This window comes from Dreissena polymorpha, chromosome 16, assembly GCF_020536995.1.
Source record: "Dreissena polymorpha isolate Duluth1 chromosome 16, UMN_Dpol_1.0, whole genome shotgun sequence".
NCBI lineage: Eukaryota > Metazoa > Mollusca > Bivalvia > Myida > Dreissenidae > Dreissena > Dreissena polymorpha.
Window position 1 is genome coordinate 48358420 of NC_068370.1, and position 20020 is coordinate 48378439.

The following is a 20020-nucleotide window of genomic DNA, read 5'->3' on the forward strand; positions in this document are numbered from 1 at the left end:
ATCTTTTAATTAGCTCCCTTTAGAACTTAAGAACAACTTATCTTGGATTGAAAGTGTTTCAATTTAGCCTCGAACAAATTTATATTGGCCCAGTATATCACATGAAACAAGTTTTATCAAAATCCATGCTGTTTTGAATAAATTATGTTAGTATAAATGATAAAACAAACACCTAAATTTGAACGTTAAAAGAGAAAGATTTTAGCTGTTTAACATTTTGAGTTAATGAGTATAAATCAAATACTAATACCATGATTTTTCATAACTATATACAAAGGGGCATACATGTTTTACACACATCTCTTGTCTTTGAATCTCTGTGCCTTGGAATTTAGTTTAATACAAATTCTTTATCTAGTCATTTTGCGTGCCATATTAAGTCGTATTGTGAAGCACCGATTAAATGTTAAGTAAGTTCGTTTGTTTGTGTTTGTTTGGATTTTGCGCCACATTTTCTTGGGATAGCCGGTTACCAGTTCAAAGGCTGGTACATACCTATAGCAGTAAATAACAACGTCCAAACCCGAAGCAGAGGTAGAGGGTGACTGACCGAAGATATGGTCCGATGACCAATCAACAATCAAGTCATGTTGCCGGGTCCGGGATGAAGGTCATGTAAACTTAATTTCATTTGAACAATAATGTACATTTGCACAATTTACGGCTTAATCAAATTGTAGGCTGACGAACCGCCAGAGTACGCTTTGTCCTTGTTTGTTAACGAGTTCTCAGTCCATGTCAACAACCCTAACGACGCTGAATCTTGTTTTGGACGTCTCGAACGAACATTGTCCATAGATGGAGAAATGTTCACCCTGAAGGAGCCAGAATTCACCGCCCGGTAGGTGAAGACATCAATAAAGGTGTAACGAAACTGTTTTTTTTATTCATTCTTCATTCACTTATCTTTATTTTATGTAAAATTGAAATATAGCTATGTTGTACAAAATATGATTTTCAGAGTGGATATTTGTATCATATTTTATTTAAATATGAATCCTTGTTTGCATAGTGACTAAACGTGGTGAGTGTGCATTGTACATATATTGCTGTTTATTTCAGTTATTACCCCGGAAAAGTTCCAATCTTTTGCAACATCCCTGGCGTGACAGGAAGAGTCGGCTGAAGTGTATACTTTATTCCGCTCCAGGCTATATGATATATAGATTGTGGGAATAAATGGCCCCATATATAAACGTACACGAAAATAACGATATTGTACACATAAAAGTTCCTGTATTGGTTTGACAAGTTGCAATTGCTCATCATGCAGTGTGTGTAGCACTTTAAACATGTAACTGAAATCCCATCAACACGTTTGTTATATTTCTCTGATTTATACTAGTATGTTATTCATGTTTTCGTAACAATATGGATTCTACATCTGTACTTGTTTTATTATGTTATTTTTGTAATAACTTGCTACATATTCATACAAACAGTTGATGTTTTTCGTTGTAATCGGTATAGCAGTTGCGTTTACGTAGATTTTTCTACTTGATTTTTATCTGAGCTTTTTTACACGCTTTTGAACACTTTGGCTTGCAATGTGTTAAAATAATAATATTTTTTTTATAAACACTTGTATAATGTTGTTGTTATGTTTTTGGTGCTCTAGTCTAGTTTGGTCATATTTCAAGCTACATTTTGCAATGTTGATTAATGTTAGCATGTGTTGTTATTATTGTTATAGTAAATATAAACAGCTGCCCATTTTTCGGTCATTATGTTCTCTTGCTAAGATCGTCAACCCGGTCCGTAAGGACGTTTACACTGAATCTCGGTAAAGCAAGTTTTATCAAGTAAGATTATTCTGAGGTATTGGTTGAAGTTTACATCCGTCAAACTTAACATAACTTTGTCATAACCTGTTGCGAATTAAAGATGTAATACAATGACATAATGACAATTGTTGATTAATGTTTGCAATGAAATATTAATTGATATTGCTTTACATCTGTCCATCGCTCTTTTTGTCAGTCGGTGTTTCGTTTGAAAAACGACCAAAAAAAGGATCGCTCAACTGGGTGGTCGGCTTAAACAGACTATTCCGAGCATAGCTGTTTTACTGTCTTGACTATAGAATTCATGAAACTTTAGAAATATTAGTAATAACCATTACGTAAATTGGTATTACCAGTCGCTTTTATTTTATATAAGCCACACACCTTATTTTATTTAAAGCCACACACCTTGAAATGAAGTACATGTAAATCAATACATATATATCCAATCAATTTGTGCAAAATTGTCATTAAATCTATATCCTAGTAAGCAAGTAATGTTTTTTTTTTAATTTTAAAACCGAAAGCAGGATTTCTATATGTAAACATCCATTTTGACAAACGTGATTATATTTAAGTTTTAAAGCGCTAAAAGACGGATTTATACCTTGTAACCACCAGATATATTCTAATTGAGATAGATGAAATTAAATCTATAGCCTACTTAGCAAGTAATTTATTATTTTCTTAACGGTACCGCTTTTAAAACCGAAAGTAGGATTTCTAGACGTATCCGTCCATTTTCGACAAACTCGATTTTTGTTAAGTTGTAAATTGCAAAAGAGGCAGATTTATACCTTGTAACCACCATATATATTCTAATTGATATAGATAAAATATGTTTCTTATTTATACTGAAATTTACTATGCAATGTATGTCATTTCAAGGTGTGTGCCTTTAAGCCAATTGACTAATGTGCTGTTGAACACCATTCCAGAGGTCCCCGGTTCAATGCCTGGCCGGGGCATTGGAAATTTCAGAAATGCTTCAAGTGTTTTCCTTCTAACTAGAAATGTTATCGTATGAAACCCAGGTAATTCTCGCGTGTATCGGTGCTATACCCTGAGCACGTAGACGAACCAAGGGATCTATGCGCAAAGAGCTAGGGTATCGCACCCGGATTCCTTGTATCTCAATACTGTCTCTTCTGCATGCTGCCTCTTCAGCAAAACCAAAGGACCCCCATTGGAAATAAATACCTGCACTTTCATGGGTTATCCTTAAATGCAAGGTCAAAACTTAATTTAAAAAATAAATAATAATAGTGCGTCTTTGTAGTATTATTTTTGTCAATATTGATTATTCTATACATATGTGCAGCAAGTCTGAATTACGATCTGTACTTTTTTGCCATAGTACTTTGACGACTATATAGCTCAAAACGTTATAAACATGTGACACCTTGAAGTCTATCTACCAGTCGTATTGTTATAGTTTTCAAATGTTTCATTTTGCAGCAAATTATACAAAAGTGTTGTACATTTTCGTGTATTTTTAAGACGTGAAACGCTACGCAACAACATCTTAGCTTTATAATTTATCCAGCACGTATATACAAAACCAAACAACACCTTACTTATAATGTTTGTGGCTACGTAAACGTTCACTTAATAAAACTTATCAATATTTACATCCTTTCGGCAAAGTTTACCGCAAGTTCTACTTTAAAGCCCCATGAACACTCAAAATAAACGAACATTTAGTGAAATCAAGTTAAAACATATATAAATCAGTGTTCTTTATAGCAATAGACAAAATTTCGACGCTAGATATGGTCTAGTAGCATATATACTAACGAGATACATAATGCTCGTTTGTTTTTTGTGGGACAATATTCAATTTGTATTGTTCGCGAAGGTACCGAACATTTACGAGCAAACGCGAGATTGGCTTCGGGCAGCGTCGGAAGCACGACGCTGTTCTCATTAATAATGATTATGCTATTAACTAGCGAAGCTCAAGCGAGGATGCCCTGCTCTAAGCGATTCAGCAAGGGAAAAAAGAGAGCGTGCATAAATGAAAGTGTTTGCGGGGAAATTCTTAACAGTGTTTATGGATCGGAAATCTTTATCTTTTAATTTGGAGCGCATTTGCCTGTGCTTTCTATTAAATCATTGCGTTCGCTCGTTCATAATATTCAATGAATATTATATTACTATACGACAAGCTTATATACGATAACTGAACATTAATTACGTGAAACAGACTGACTTCTTGAAATTGTAGTCACAACTGAAAATCCACACACACACCTTCGTCATATAATTGAGCGTGTTATTCTTCGGCCATTTGACTGAATAATCACGATACTTACAGTGAAGCATATGTGCGGATTCACATTGAGAGCTTGCCATTTAAGTTTGCATTTGTAAGATGGAAACTGTTTCATGTCATGTATTAATGAATTTTCATATCTGTGATAAAATGCAGGCAAGTTTGCAAGATGTGTGTCCGAAAATACAAATTACATTCTACGTTTATTGACTCATTACTAGCTCATAGGTCGTAGGATCACAATGACCTAATATGCTTAAACATGATTTGGTTAGCGAACGCAATAGATAATGTCCGAAACGATCCCCAAATTGATTTATACTCTTCAGGGCATAAGTATGCTGTTATCTTGTTTTGAGGTGACGATTCACGCCTAGAATTCTGATGCCTCGATGTGATTACGAAAGAAATGAATTGCCAAAAACGGCGCTTCTGTAGATTAACATGCTATCGTATAGATCAGACGTTTGTGGGGCCATTGAAGTACAACAAAATCTTTGGGAAAAAACCCAATCGCTTTCCAAAACATAAGGAACAGCTGATGTATTGAAATAATGGCCATGGTAACTGGTAAGCTGGATATATAGCGATTCTTTTTCAGTAACCGCTAGAGCACATCACACAGAAGACATTCTGTCTACTTATGACCTCAGCTCCATTGATGGGTAGATTGTTGTTTTTGTCCATTCACTCGCTTAAACAAATCATTTCTTCGTTAATACGTTTGATTAACACTATATTAATTAATGTATTATTTAAGGACATATTGTGTCCCATCGACTTTTTCAAACTGTATTTGCTGTACAACATTTCCTTCTTTTAAGAGCTGATCATAATTGGCCATTGTTTGATGACATCCCGATTTTTTATTTCAATTAAGTATGAATTTAGGCGACTGGTCCATACGTTGTAATCTTAGTATGGAAATCTCTTTTTTAAATGTCTTATGTTTCCTAAATTTTAATGTCTTAAAAACACAAATATCAATGTTAAAGAATAATAATGCATATCCTCTTTTTTATTATAATTATTATTTTTTAAAACAGTATAACCTTGGTTGGCGGAGACGGCCTGTTCCACGAGGCAGCGAATGGGATTGTCAGGCGTATGGCGGTTGAAACCGGAAGTGACATAAACAACCTCGAATTCTCACCAATGGAATTTACGATTCCAATGGCTTTGATTCCTTGTGGTAAAATATCCTTAACATATGTGTCAGTTTCGTTGTGTTTTTTTTTTTACTTCTGTGATCGAAATATTCGTTTGGTTAGACAGTTTGAAAACTTCAATTTTGATTTAATTTTATATTATTATTCAGGTTTAAAAGGATTGAAAAAAAATCATTTTGATACAACAGTTAATTAAAAAAATGTGTAGTAACTTTTCGGTGTTGTGCTTTTCACTATTTTATTTTTGTAATATAGTTATTTCAATATATTTAACAGGTACAGGTAATGGAGTCGCAAAGCAATTTCTTCGAAACTATGACATCTCAACTGCTGTATATGCGATTGTAATTGGTAAAGACATGCGAACGTTTTACTCTTGGTTAGGTTGTAATGAGTTTTTACCTATAATTATCTGTCAATAATAAAAGAATGGCCGTACGCATATTCCACTTGAATCATATGTATTATCAGTTCCTTTTGTCCAGTATGTCTTATATGTGAAAGTCATAAAAAGTTAATCTGTATACGTATACTACTATTCAACATAATTTAATTCCCGTAATATGAATATTTAATATCATAGAGGGCATGTTAAATAAGATTCATTTAATTTGACTGATGCATCTTTAGAATATTTATTTGTCGGTGAGTTACGTGTAATGTTCCATTTTACACAGTTATACGTGGGTAATTAAACCCCCATTACAGTTGGTTATAGTGGCTATATAGGAGTCACTTTGTCGGTCGGTCGGTCCATTTCAACATCCGATGAAATTTTATCCGATCTTCACCAAACTTGGTCAGAAGTTGTATCTAGATGATGTATAGGTCAAGTTTGAATATGGGTCATGCCGGATCATAAATTAGGTCACGGGGTCACTTAGTGCGTTTTTAACCGATATTTGTCCGGACCATAACTGTGTAATTTATCGTTAGATTTTAAATCGACTTGGTACATTTGTTCACCATCATGAGACGGTGTGTCATGCGAAAGAAGTACGTCGATATCTCCAAGGCCAATGTCACACTTGGAGTTCAAAGGTCGAAATGCCAATAAATGAGCTTGTCCGGGCCATACCTTTGTCATTTAAGACTTTAAAATCATTTGGCACATTTGTTCACCATCATTAGACGGTGTGTCATGCGAAAGAACTACGTCAATATCTCCAAGGTCAAGGTCACACTTTGAGTTCAAAGGTCGAAAATGGCCATACATGAGCTTGTCTGGGCCATTACTATGTCGTTTATTGTGAAATTAGAAAATTACTCGTCACAATTGTTCACCATCATTGGACGGTGTGTCGTGCGAAAGAATTACGTCGATATCTCCAAGGTCAATGTCATACTTTGAGTTCAAATGTTAACAATGGCAATAAATTAGCTTGTCTGGACCATAACTATGTCGTTCATTGTGAGATTTTAAAATCATTTGGCACATTTGTTCACCATCAGTGTACGGTGTGGCATGCGAAAAAATTACGTCGATATCTGCAACTTCAAGTTCACACTTTAAGTTCAAAGGTCACACATGGCCATAAATGATCTTGTCCGGGCCATAACTATGTCATTCATTGTGAGATTTGAAAATAACTCGGTACATTTGTTCACAAGCATTAAACAGGGTGTCGTTCGAAAGAATTACGTCGATATCTCCAAGGTAAGGTCACACTTTGAGTTCAACGGTCAAAAATGGCCATAAATGAGCTTGTCCGTGCCATAACTATGTCATTATTCATTGTGAGATTTTAAAATGACTCTGTACAGTCATTGTGTTCAAAGTCATTGGACGGCGTGTCATGCGAAAGAATTCATAAGTTTAAAGGTCAAAATGGCCATAAAAGATAATGGCATAATAATTTTAAAAAATCGCCATAAATTAGCTTCTCTTGTTTTGTGAAGACAGCATACAAAATAGTATGTGTAAATGCAGCATGTATGTGTATAAGTCACGTCTGTGACAAAGCTCTAGTTACTGCTGTTTGTACCCAGGGTTTCGCTATAAGGCAAATATATGCAGCGTGTGCTCGGAGGGCAGATTGCTTTCTTACTCCGTTCTTCTAGTCGGATACGGTGTATGGGGAGACATCATATATGCTGCTGAAACAAAAAGACATATGGGAGTTTTGCGATATCCAGGTATGGTGCTTCTGTTTTGTGTTATATCAACGATGCGTTTTATGATAATGGCACACTTTTATGACATTAAGGTAAGAATAATTACCAAAATCGTAAAACAGGAGAGCAAACGCTCCGTATGATTAACGCCTGTAAACAGTAAGACCTTTGCTGTAATGTTTATGCTTTTCCCACATATTAATGTATTTGCAGCATCCTTTTTGTCGTTGCTGTTTGGGAGGTTTCGAACTCTCAAAATAAAGATCGATATAAAAGCTCCACTGGAGTTTCTAGAGCGCAATTCAGCAACTATGGCGTATTTGGAACAACCCACTGCGTCTGGTATTAATTCTAAAGGCAAGGAGACCGATGTAGACACTCCTGGTCAGGACTCTGAACCGGAGCCGAAGAAAAGTGACGTGTCTGAAAACAGGTAGGAGGATGATGACATCCATTTTTTTTTAAACTTAATTTAACGACAACTGAATACAGTAAAAAGTTTTCTTGTTCCGCGTAATATATTTTTGTTACGCAATTAACTTGTATTGTATTAGTTAGTCGTATTGTCGTATCTCTAAACGCAAAGCCGCCCTATTCTGTAAAAAACTAGTATCAAGAGGCCATTAATCGGATAGAGTAGGCGTTTAAATACGACCAAAATCTAAACAATTCATTGTATACATAATGTTTAGTTTGCTCTTTACATCTTATATCCTTTGGGTTTTCAGATCTAACTTTACTTCATACGATGGGTATTTCACCGGGGCTATTGTGTTTGTTGAACCGCTTTCCTCATTCGTGAACATGTTCATAAATCCAACACAAGAAGCTGTAACAAACGTGACACAAATCTATATGTCCAAACCATGCAGAAAATTCAAGTTCTTCAAATCTACTTTTCAACTTCTGGACTTGAATTCGGAAATCGTATGTCATCGCTTTATTTTCTTTCAATGCGCATGTCGGCATTGAGATGACTTTACAATTTAACATGTGAACAGGTGTACTAAAAACGTCCATAATTTGACCAATTATATCAGCAGTATTTTAAGTTGTTTATAATTGAATTTATTTGAACTGAGTTAAGCTTTACTTTATGTTTGCAGAGCGACACTAGTTGTCGTCAGATCTTGATTGTTGTGTGTTGACATAAATGAATCGATACCACTTAAATGCATCTTTTTGATAATATCAATTAAATTACTCAGTGTTATAACATAAAGCTCTTAAAGTGGTTTTATATCAGTCTTATCGTGTTGTCACCTTTGTTTAAAAATAGATGCATGGTTTTATGACAGAGTAACAGTAACTTGTTTGAATGGTTTGAATGGAAATTGCAGGTCAACAAACCGGCAGAACCATTTTTGGAATTAGTTTTCAAGGAGCTTAAAATCAGATTATTGGACCCGCAAGAGGCAACATCCGAATCTGGAAGAAAGGAATTGATTTTAAATATTGACGGAGAAATAACCAGACTTGAGCAACCAGAGATTCATATCAAGTAAGTTGAGTAAACTACGAGAGTATCTAAAGTTTTAACAGATGTATCTTATTTTGGTATAATTCGATATGGAAGGGTGGATTTGTTTTTGTCATATTTATTTAATCAGGTCTCTTTGGCCTAGTATCACGAGCATACTGAAGTCGATATTTTCATTCAACTTTGAGGTTTTGCTCATTTTTTTAGATGAGTGTTAACACCGTTCTCAAGTTGCTGAGCACGAAACGTTTATTAGTTTTGAGTCTGACTTATCTTTGAGTTTGAGCACAAATATTTTAACAATCGTTATACCTGTCTCAAGTTCTTAATAAAAGCTCAAACATGGCCGCTTGTCTTACCAACTTCTTACAAGATTGCATGTAGGTACTTACAGATACATATTTGCAGGATGTTCCCACAACGAATCCCACTGTTTTGCAATATCCCTGCCATCGTTGGTAGATATTAAAGTGGCAGATAAAAATGAAGATTAGTTGACGGGTGATTCTTGTTATATTTGGAGCAAACATGAGGTTGTGTTTCAAAGTTTTCTTGAATTGTGTTTTATTCTCTTTTGAATCCATTAACGTTATATATTCTTTAAAATAATAATAAAATGTGTTGTTGTTGTGGTTGTTTTTCACTGTACCTTTTCTCTTTAAGGAAATAAATTGATTTCATAGTAAGTGTACTTGATAATTAATGACATGTTTGTGTCACATGCCGAGAAAATGGTGTAATAAGTGTGTCACTTTGCATCGCAATACTAGTGTTCATGACCATTATTATATGGTATAAGCATATTATTGCAATCATAAAAAGGTTATAATTAATTACCACAGTATAATCATGTATTTCATTTTTAATAATGAAGTATTTGTGAATTTAGTGTTTATTAATTGGAATTAATTATGTGTTATTAGAATTAAATATGTGTTTGACACAATATTTTGCTTTATTTTAATGCAGCTAAAATTTCATTTTGTTTTTCTTTGAGTTGTGCACTGAAATACGCAACGGTTTGTCTTAAAAAAGGTCACCTGATCATTGTATTAACCTTTTTAGTCCGCTAGAGTACGAAATCAAAGCCAGATTAAGGTATTGTATATTTATTCGGAATATGTTTTGTCATGCATTGTTCGCTTACTTGAGTACACAACAATACTCATATTTAAAGGTATACATGAAACTTTACACAATGTTGTGGTGTTAAGAACGTTCATTATTACAAGTATTTAAATGTGGTATTACGGAATGGATTTTTACTGTATTTTGGCCATCTCTTTATCTGTGTTATGGAAGCCGTAGTTTTTGTTATGTAAACAAAATAGTAACAGTTTAAGCAATTTATCCTCGTTTATCTTGTTTGTATTTGTTTTATTTGTGTATTAGTGTTTATTGTTAAGGTACATTTTAGTCCATAGATAATATAAGAATAGCATATGTGCCATATTACGATAAGAAGTTTTTGTACTATTCACGTTTACTCTGTTAAGCACGACATATTTATATTTCATCTAATTATTAATGTTTGTTAATGGCGTGTGTTATTTTCCAAGTACAATGGTGTATTATTATGGTGAACATATCATTTGAATGTCTTACTATTCTTGTTGTCATGTGCAATTTTGTATTAAAAATATAGACCGCTGTTAATAGTTGCGCATTTTCAAATTGGTAAAAACAAAACGAATGCAATTATAGTTGTTTTCGGGAAGGACAAAACATCCATCCACATGATTCATATACACAGAAAACACCAGTATGATGCGTTTGGTTGCTGTATTATAAAAGTATGCGAAATGTTTCTGTCGAGCACAAAGACTGTTTGTTTTTCCCAGTATACAATGATTTTTACCGACACATATTTATTAAGACATGTACAGCTTAAATCGTCTATCCATAGAGAGTAAGTTGATTCCTTTTTCTTAATTACTTATTACAATAACAAATAAGGAACAATTCCTTTTTGGTGTTAACATAGATTATATTATATAAGGTTTGTAAGAAGAATACAAGGTACAACTCTGAATTTTTAAATTAAATACATGTACAATTATTGTGTCGGTTTTAAGTCGGTTGACGTTAAGTTATTATTCGAAGTCGGTTTAAAAAAGAAATCATTTGCGCAGAATAAACATGAACATGTATTGTAAAACATAAAGTAACTGTAGTCTAGTTACTTTGTTTTGATTTAAGTAAGAATTGTATGTATTATATTTCTTCAAAACCTTATTTAAATTTGCTACGGAATACGGAACTCTTCATTATTACTTATTAGAATAAGTAACAAAGAACGAGGAACCAACTTATTCTCTATAGTCTTAACACAAACATTTTAACACACATTTGTAGAAATTTACCATGTATTATGAACAATACACGAGCAAATTCTTTTAAATAAATTTTCCACGCTCATCGTGTGTTGAATATGTTTGAACAATGCCTTTGATATGTTAATCTAAAGAAGTGTGGGTCACCTTTAGATCTTTAACGGTCTTGTTCACAGTTTTGAAAAAAGATGATTCAAAACAGAAGGTATACTTATTTTTAAACAAGCAAAACAACAGCCCTTACTATGAACAAAGTAAAACATGTATGGGGTTGTTAATAGATAATTATCAATCAAAACCGAAAAGAAAGCGTATTTATTTAAAAGTAATGCGATTAAAAATTGTACGTAACAATACGATTTCAATAGACCCGCTCGGAATCAGTCAAATTTCCGTCGGAGACTTTAACCACTCTATGAGCGATGAGCACAAAATCTGATCATTTTCCGCACTTATATCTCTTTAAAGACAGTGGATGATCACATAAATCGGTCAGGTTGATTGAAGCATACATAAATTGGTTAACCTAATTTAGTAACAAATACTTAACAAATATGTAACCAATATACTGAGATTTCATGATTCCGACAGTGGCTCATGTGTTTATAAGACCTTTAAAAAAAAGTGTTATTAATATCCCCAGTACGTTGTTAATTGTTTTATACTGGAATCCTTAACTTTTTATATTAAATTACAGTATTAGCAAAATAACTGTTCTCAAACCACAAATTGCACAGGTGGTATACTTGATATGTAACATCATTAAGTAGTCCTCAACAACGTTTTCGCAAATCATGCCTCTGGGATACAAGCTCAGCACTACCTTCGGGGTCACACGGTTAATATAGATTCATTTAGCACAATACTTTCATAAAAATGTAGACTTGTGTCCATGGATGCAAACATTTCATCAAGACGGAAGCAGCTCTAAAAACTTTAGGGTGGTTTGTGAATGCATTTGATAAAGCCAAACATTTTCAACAATTATTTCGTCTAATAATTGCACTGGAATATCAGCTGTGTAAGGGTTTAAATATTTCACGTAAAAAGGATGTGAACGGTGAAGCGCGTGTGCTTTATAACGAATTGAACGTTACTCCTCAGACTATTTCTGGAGATGAGTTTACACTATAAAGGCCAAACATATACGTATCTAATTGTTTCTTTCAGTAACGTCTAGAGCACATCACACAGAAGAAATACTGGCCATATATGATTTAAGCTCTATCGACGGGTAAGTCGGTTTTGTTTTTGTTTCAAGCAATTGACGTTGTTTAAACTTTTACAAGTATTTTGTAATAATTTACAATCGATGTAAAGTAGCTTATCGGTTTAATCCACACAAATCAACCTTATCTATGTCATCAATTGTAGCTGTTTGTTTTAAAGGAATTGATTTTTCGTTGATGTATTTGTGCTTTGCCAGACCATAGTTCAATCATGTTGAGTGCTGTTTGGCCATAAACAGTATCAACTCCTATACAGAAAATTTGTCTATTACCTGAACTTAAGGATTCTTGTGAAAAATTCCGTCCTTCTGTTGTCTCTGTGACATCAATATGATTGTGTTCATTAGCCAATGGACTACAAGAATAGTGTGTCAAATGGTTTACCAAGATTTCCAAAAACTATTCTTTCACAGTTCAAATATTATTTTACCAATAATGTAATGGTTTATTTGTTTCAAAAAAAGGATAGCTGTTGTTGGTGGGGACGGACTATACCATGAAGCGGCCAATGGTTTGATTCGGCGAATGGCGGCTGATACAGGTGGTGACGTTAATGATCCCAACTTTTGGCCACCTGAGTTTCCAGTTGCAATCGCTATCATTCCCTGTGGTATGTTGAAGTACATTTTTTAAATAATGGACTCAATTTTGTACATATATATGTAACACAAACTAAAAAGCACAGGGGAGCGGAATATACAAATACAAATCATACAAACACATATACGACGTTCTCTGCAATGTTTAAACAACTGCGTTGTAAATATTATTCGAATAAATGCACACTGAATTATACAGGAACCGGCAACGGAATTGCACGGGAACAAATGGGGAACTTTGACATTGCGACTGCAGTGTACGCGGCTGTTCTGGGTATGCAAACAGTAAATATGATGCATTGATAAAATCACATACTTTTTTCGTTATTTTTCGTTTAGCCCTATACAGTTTTCATCTAAAAAAATCATGATATTCCTTATTCACTTGTTTACTAAATGATCTATTCATCAAAGTTAATTCGTTCGTGTATATTAACCAGATAATTCTAGCTTATATGTACATTTTTAGCTCGGCTGTTTTCGGAGAAAACCCGAGGTATTGTCATAGCCAGCTCGTCGTGTCGTCCGCCGTGTGCCGTCCGCCGTTCGCGTCGTGCTAAAACCTTGACATTTTGCTCTTAAACCAATGTGCTTCCACCTACAACTTTGAAACTTAATATGTAGATGCACCTTGATATGATAAGTTCTACACGCCACACCCATTTTTGGGTCACAAGGTCAAAGGTCAAGGTCACTGTGACCTCTAAAACAATTCTGCCAAGCTTTAATTTATTCAAAACTGCACCAGCAGCCGAGCGTTGGCACCCGTTATTCGGTGCTCTTGTTCAATATGTGTTCACATATATGAATCTTTTTGCGTTTGATTTACATTACCACACGCCTGTTACCTCTTGTTTCAATTTAAATGTCCACTTTGGAAACATAAACAACCATACCAAAATGCAGTTTGTGGCATATAATCATGTTGTATTGTTGGTTTCAAAATAAATTGTACGTGTATATGCACCGTAAAAATTTGTAAACAACCGTGTGATTTGTAGATTAGAAAACATGACATGTTTGTGGCACTATAATCGCTGTATATACTTGTTACTTCTTCGATTCATTTATCAGGATTTCGCTCTAAGAAGAACATAAGCCGTGTATTCTCGAATGGGAAACTCATTTCCTATTCCATTCTTCTCGTCGGCTATGGATTATGGGGTGACATAATCTATACGTCCGAAACAAGAAGGCACTGGGGTGTTATGAGATACCCAGGTAGGTCGCTACAAAAATACATATCGGAATCGAGTGTTTTAAATAAAAAATATAATATAATCCAACTTTATTGGCACCAAAAGCTGTGTATTTCTGGTCAGTAAGTGTCCGTATCAGAATATAACACATTCCCGTACATTTGTTTGTTAGAATTAACTTTAAAACACAAATGTGTGTTACCGATATGCTCCTTTTCATGACATGAAATTATCCATTTGGAACTTTTGCTTTCCTGTCAAATTGATGCAGCTGGAGGCGACACATACAAGCTATTTTAAAAAGGTCGCAAGTCTGGTCTCTAGATAAATCTAACACCATTGTGGTGAAGTTTTGTGCGAAATCATATTATTTTGCAAAGTTATTTAAATGATATATACAATTACGTTTACAATCATGTTCGTTGTCACTAAAGCGTTATATTGAATGTCAACGTGAACAATAAAGACTAACGTTTTATATTTATCTTTTGGAGTGGCGTGAAATTATTATCAGGGCAAACATTTCTTTCAAGCATCCGTGATGTCAATGATGTTAATGCTTTCCCGGACTCGAAGTCTCAACGTAGAGATAAAGGCCCCTTCTGAATTTACACTACGTAATTCAGCTAATTTAGCCAGGATTAAAGAACTCACCGATACACAAAACAAGTCTCCACAAGGCCAGGAAACTGATGTCGACAATATTGGGAGCGTGACAAATGTTGCTGACTCCGAGTCTACCAAAACTTACCAGTATAAATGTCTTATTAATGATTATATAAAGTTGAAAAGCCTAAAAATACTAAACTGTTTGTCATGTGGTCTTAAATTATTGGTAAGACTGATCATTGTAATTAGACGAAGGAACGTAGCAACCACTTGTCATTGATGTATGGTCTTTGCTATGAGTTTGATTGTGATTACTTTTTGGTTTCCGTCTTTCGTTTGTAAAAGTGCAGGATATCAAGTTTGTAGTTTTTTAGGGCAGGGTTCTCTACTATCGAAGGAAGATTTACTGGCGTCGTAATGCTCGCAGAGATGATGTCATTAAGCTGTAACCCGTCAAAACCTCACGAACAAGACCGCGTGACTAATGTCTCGCATGTGTTTTTATCCAAACCGGGCGGAAAATTACAGTATTTGAAGCTTCTTTACAAAATGTACAGTCGGGATTCCGAAATAGTAAGTATTAATCGAAAATTGCGAAGTTTTGAACCTTCCAGCTTCCAGATTTCTACGGTCAAAACTATTTTACTTGTAGCTGCCGAACTTCATCTATTTAATTGTTTCGTCTCTTTTCAAGGTCTTACATTTTGGTAGAACATAAGGCACTGCTATGCATGATTCGGATAAACGCCGCGACCATTGCAATAGTTAATTAAAATCTTTAACGTTTTGAAAGAACGCTATATCATTGTTTTATTCGTTGAACCGTTTAACTTCTGTACAAAATCATACCAACCGGATTGTTTTACTCTACATGTGTGTTTTAAGTAAAATTTCTGGTATAAAAGCATATGGGTTTTTTCCACATTATTATGCCCTCGAAGGATGGAATATAGTTTTTGAACTGTCCGTCAGTCCGTCCGAAAACTTTTACATTGGTCATAACTTTTGCAATATTGAAGAAAGCAACTTGATATTTGGCATGCATGTGTATCTAATGGAGCTGCACATTTTGAGTGGTGAAAGGTCAAGGTCATCCTTCAATGTCAAAGGTCAAATATATGCCGTCAAAGCGGCGCAGAAGGGGACATTGTGTTTCTGACAAACACATCTCTTGTTAACGTATGGAATGCCTTATTAGGACAGTAATACACCTGCCTGCTTAACTGTGTTTACTGCTGATGAGTTGAAGCTACGACTTATGGACCCGCATGATGAAACATCGGACCAAGGAAGAAAGGAGAGGATACTGAACATTGATGGGGACATTCACTTACTCGAACGGACGGAGTTTCATGTTAAGTAAGTAATCAAAGGTTCATTCCATATGTATGATAATATGCGAATGAAATTCAGGTTAAATAAATTTCGTATTAATAAACAATATGTGGTAACGTGTGTGAGGTTTGTGTTAAGAATTATTAAAGGGATCTTTTCACGCTTTGGTAAATTGACAAAATTGTAAAAAGTTGTTTCAGATTCGCAAATTTTCGTTTTAGTTATGATATTTGTGAGGAAACAGTAATACTGAACATTTACCATGGTCTAATATAGCCATTATATGCATCTTTTGACGATTTTAAAACCTAAAAATTATAAAGCGTTGCAACGCGAAACGATTGAATAATTTGGAGAGTTCTGTTTTTGTCGTTAAATTTTGTGAAACTACGAAAAATGCTTATATAAGGTATAAAATACGTCAAGTATGTGTACTCGGCGAAATAGCTCAGTAGGCTAAAGCGTTTTTACTTCAGGACTCTGGCAATTAAGACTCCAGGGGTCACTGGTTCGAAACCTGCTCCGGGCAACGTTCTTTTCCTTTTTTTAATTTTTTTCTTGATTTTTTACTGGAGCTTTTACGATCCAATGTTTACATTTATCAATATAAAGCATTTAATGAATAAGTTAAAAAATGCCAAAATCTGTGAAAAGGCCCCTTTAAAAAGACAATACACTATTGAAAAAGCAGTGCAGTTTATTTCATAGTTTATGAGTGACCAGACACGAACAAGTCCAATTAATGAAAACAATAAATAAATGATGCATTTGATGCCACATTTATACTAGGAGGTATCAGGACCAGATTTGAACATGATATTTTGTAAATATTGGAATTATATGACCGATATCTCTTTGATTGTTTTTTTAATGAATACTTTTAGCAATGGCAAAGGTTTCAATCTACATAATTCAGAATGCCGTTGTAATATAATGTTATCATATCCCCCTTTGAAGAAGAGAGGGTAAATTGTTTTGCTGGATGTCGGTTGCCCAGCTCGTTTCCGATCAATAACTTGGATTGACCAATTGGCTTGGTACTAACCATGTGCATTGGCCTTTGCCAGTAGATGACCCCTATTGAAATTGGGGTAATTAGGTCAAAGGCCAAGGTCACTGACAAGAGTGAAAATTGTTTCCTATCAATTACTTGTGAACGGAGGGGCCGGTTGGCTTTATGATTCCCGTGTACATGGGCGTTTGACAGTAGATTGCCCCAATCGAAATTTGGGTCACTAGGTCAAAGGTCAATGTCACTGTCACAAGAAGTATGAAAATCGTTATCGATCAATAAGTCACACTAATATGATAAGATTGACTCTTAATGCTAGATTTGTTGCAAACAAATCTTGTGTCACGGCCCTGTTTTTTTTAGGGGGAGGGGGGGGGGGGGTATCGGACCGCGGAGCTATTGTTTTGGAATGTTTATGGTATTCCTCTAGCTTATGGTTTTAAGTACCTTTATACTTATCAATACATCTAACATTCGCAATAAATTGAATGATACGTATTTAATTATCATTATGACAAGCACAACGGTTGCATAAGAGCCAAAAGTATGAGTTGTAGAACCAAGCTGTTTCGCTAAGCACACACACAATGCATGTTGAAAAATACAAAAAGCATGCGCAGAATCTTCACATGTGTACCTATTTGTTTTAGGATTTTGTTTCGTCTTGTAATTGCAGACTGTTTCCGGAGCGGATCCCGATGTTCTGCAACATTCCCGTGTTCACCGGAAGATCATGATACTGAAGCTAGTGTTTATTGCTAAAACTACCTTTATTGTCTACATTATTGTTCTACCATGATGGTTTATCTAACAAATGTTAAATTAAACTGTTTAGGTTCTCATTAAAAAGCACCTTTGCTCTACAAATCATTTTAACACGTCTAAATTATTATACAAAACGTATATTTTAGCATAAATAACTATTTTTTGACAGTTACTTAATTAAATATGAAGGCATGTTTTCTCACTTTTTAAAGTTAAGTTTTTATTTATACTTTGAAGGAAGATATAAAGAACAAATGCCGTATATAATTTGGAAATTTTGGACAATAAATTTCAATACTGCGATGTTACCCAATTCATCTGTTGTTATGCAAAATATGTTTTATTGTAAGTATACATTCTAGTTACATCAAGCAAATGTTTTCCATACATTTTCCCCTTACATTTTAAGCGTAGAAAACTAAATCGCTTCTAGACAACATGTAGTGAACAGCCATTTCGCAATTTTCTACTGATTACTGTTTCACATACGTTTAATTTTGCTTAATTTTACCTAAATGATTTTAACTTTTCCATTTTAAAAACTGTATAGTCATAAATAGTTTTTTTTCCTGCTAAAATTGAGATATAAATTAATTGTTCTTCTGCATTAATGTAGTGTATTGCAGTTTATATATGGCTGATTACAAACGACGTTATGACGGAGTTAAAACGATGTAACGACCGAGTAGCAATAGCGTGATGATGGAATTTAAACGACGCTATTGCGGAGTACAGGCGACGCTATGTCGAAGTAGAAACGAACCTTTGACGGAGTAGTAGCGACACTATGACAGAGTACAAACGACGCAATGTCTGATTAGCAACGACGCTATGACGGTGTAGCGACGACGCTATGGTGGATCGCAAACGACGCTATGTCGTAGTAGCAATTGCGCTATGACGTAGTAGCAAGGAAGCTATAACGGAGTAGCAACGACGCTATTACGCTCTAGCAAAGACGCTATAACTCAGTAACAACGACGCTATGACGGAGTAGCAAAGACGTAATGACGGATTAGCAACGACGCTATGACCGTGTAGCAACGACGCTACGAAGGCGTACAAACCAAAAGCTATGGCGGAGAAGCAAACGACGATGACAGAGTATAAACAAAGCTCTGATGAGTAAAAAATGACGCTATGACTGGAAGCAACGACGCTATGACTAAGTTACTACGAAGCTTCGACGAATAACCAATGACGCTATGACGGAGAAGCAACGACGTTATAAGGGTTTTGCAACGAGGTTAAGACCAAGTAGCAACGACGCTTTTTCATGGTAGAAGCGACGCTATGACGAAGTACCAACGACGCTATGACGGAGTATCAACGACGCTATTACGCAGTAGTAGCAACGCTATGGCGGAGTAGCAACAGCGCTATGACAGAATAAACACGACGTTATGACCCTATAACGAAGTAAAAACAAAGCTATAGTGGAACAAAAACGACGTTATTGTTCATTACAATGGTCGATTTGACGTAGTAATAACGACGTTTTAACAAGTGACGACGCAATGACGTTCTAGCATCTGTGTTATAACGAAGTAGCAACGATCCTTTAACGAAGTAATAACGACGCTATGAAGGAGTAAAAACGACACTATAACTGAGTACAAACGACTCAATGTCGGTTTAGCAACGACGTAATGACGGAGTAGCTACGCCGCTATGACGCAAATCGCTATCACGGTGTAGCAACGACGCTATTGCGGATCACAAATGACGCTATGACCATATAACGAAGTAGTAATGACGCTATGGCAGAGTAGTTACGACGATATTCCAAAGTACAAACAACGCTATTGCGGAGTATGGCGACGCCGTGACGTAGTTCAAACAACGCTATTGCGGAGTACATCGACGCTATAGCGTAGTACAAACTACGCTATGACAAAATAGTCACGACGTTATGACAAAGTAGTAAGGACGCTGTGACGGATAAGTTACGACTTTATGGCAGAGTAGTAACGACGCTATGGCGAATAGTAACGACGGTAAGACGAAGTAGTAACGACGCTAAGACGAAGTAGTAACGAAGCTATGTCGGAGTAGTAACGACGCTATGACGAACTTGTAACGACGCTATTACGGAGAAGTTACGACGCTTTGTTGA

At 35.2% G+C, this 20020-nt stretch overlaps 1 protein-coding gene across 11 annotated transcripts in view; it reads left to right on the plus strand.

Annotated features, from left to right (window-relative positions):
* Positions 1 to 18217, plus strand: part of LOC127862233 (ceramide kinase-like) — a 34041-nt gene extending 15824 nt beyond the window's left edge. For 3 of the 11 annotated variants that reach the window (XM_052401264.1, XM_052401265.1, XM_052401266.1), the window contains 11 exons: positions 4661 to 4724; positions 5106 to 5251; positions 5505 to 5579; positions 12327 to 12390; positions 12850 to 12995; positions 13184 to 13258; positions 14059 to 14205; positions 14717 to 14936; positions 15167 to 15365; positions 15991 to 16151; positions 17816 to 18217. In XM_052401264.1, coding sequence (XP_052257224.1) covers positions 4661 to 4724; positions 5106 to 5251; positions 5505 to 5579; positions 12327 to 12390; positions 12850 to 12995; positions 13184 to 13258; positions 14059 to 14205; positions 14717 to 14936; positions 15167 to 15365; positions 15991 to 16151; positions 17816 to 17876 — 1358 coding nt within the window. In that variant the 3' untranslated portion in view covers positions 17877 to 18217. Of the gene's footprint in view, positions 1 to 680; positions 864 to 1062; positions 1710 to 4660; positions 4725 to 5105; positions 5252 to 5504; positions 5580 to 7217; positions 7365 to 7556; positions 7777 to 8071; positions 8271 to 8683; positions 8845 to 9231; positions 10475 to 12326; positions 12391 to 12849; positions 12996 to 13183; positions 13259 to 14058; positions 14206 to 14716; positions 14937 to 15166; positions 15366 to 15990; positions 16152 to 17815 lie in introns of those variants that run through there. The other 8 variants (XM_052401268.1, XM_052401269.1, XR_008040511.1 and 5 more) reach the window with 8 other exon arrangements.
* The last annotated feature ends 1803 nt before the right edge of the window (positions 18218 to 20020 follow it).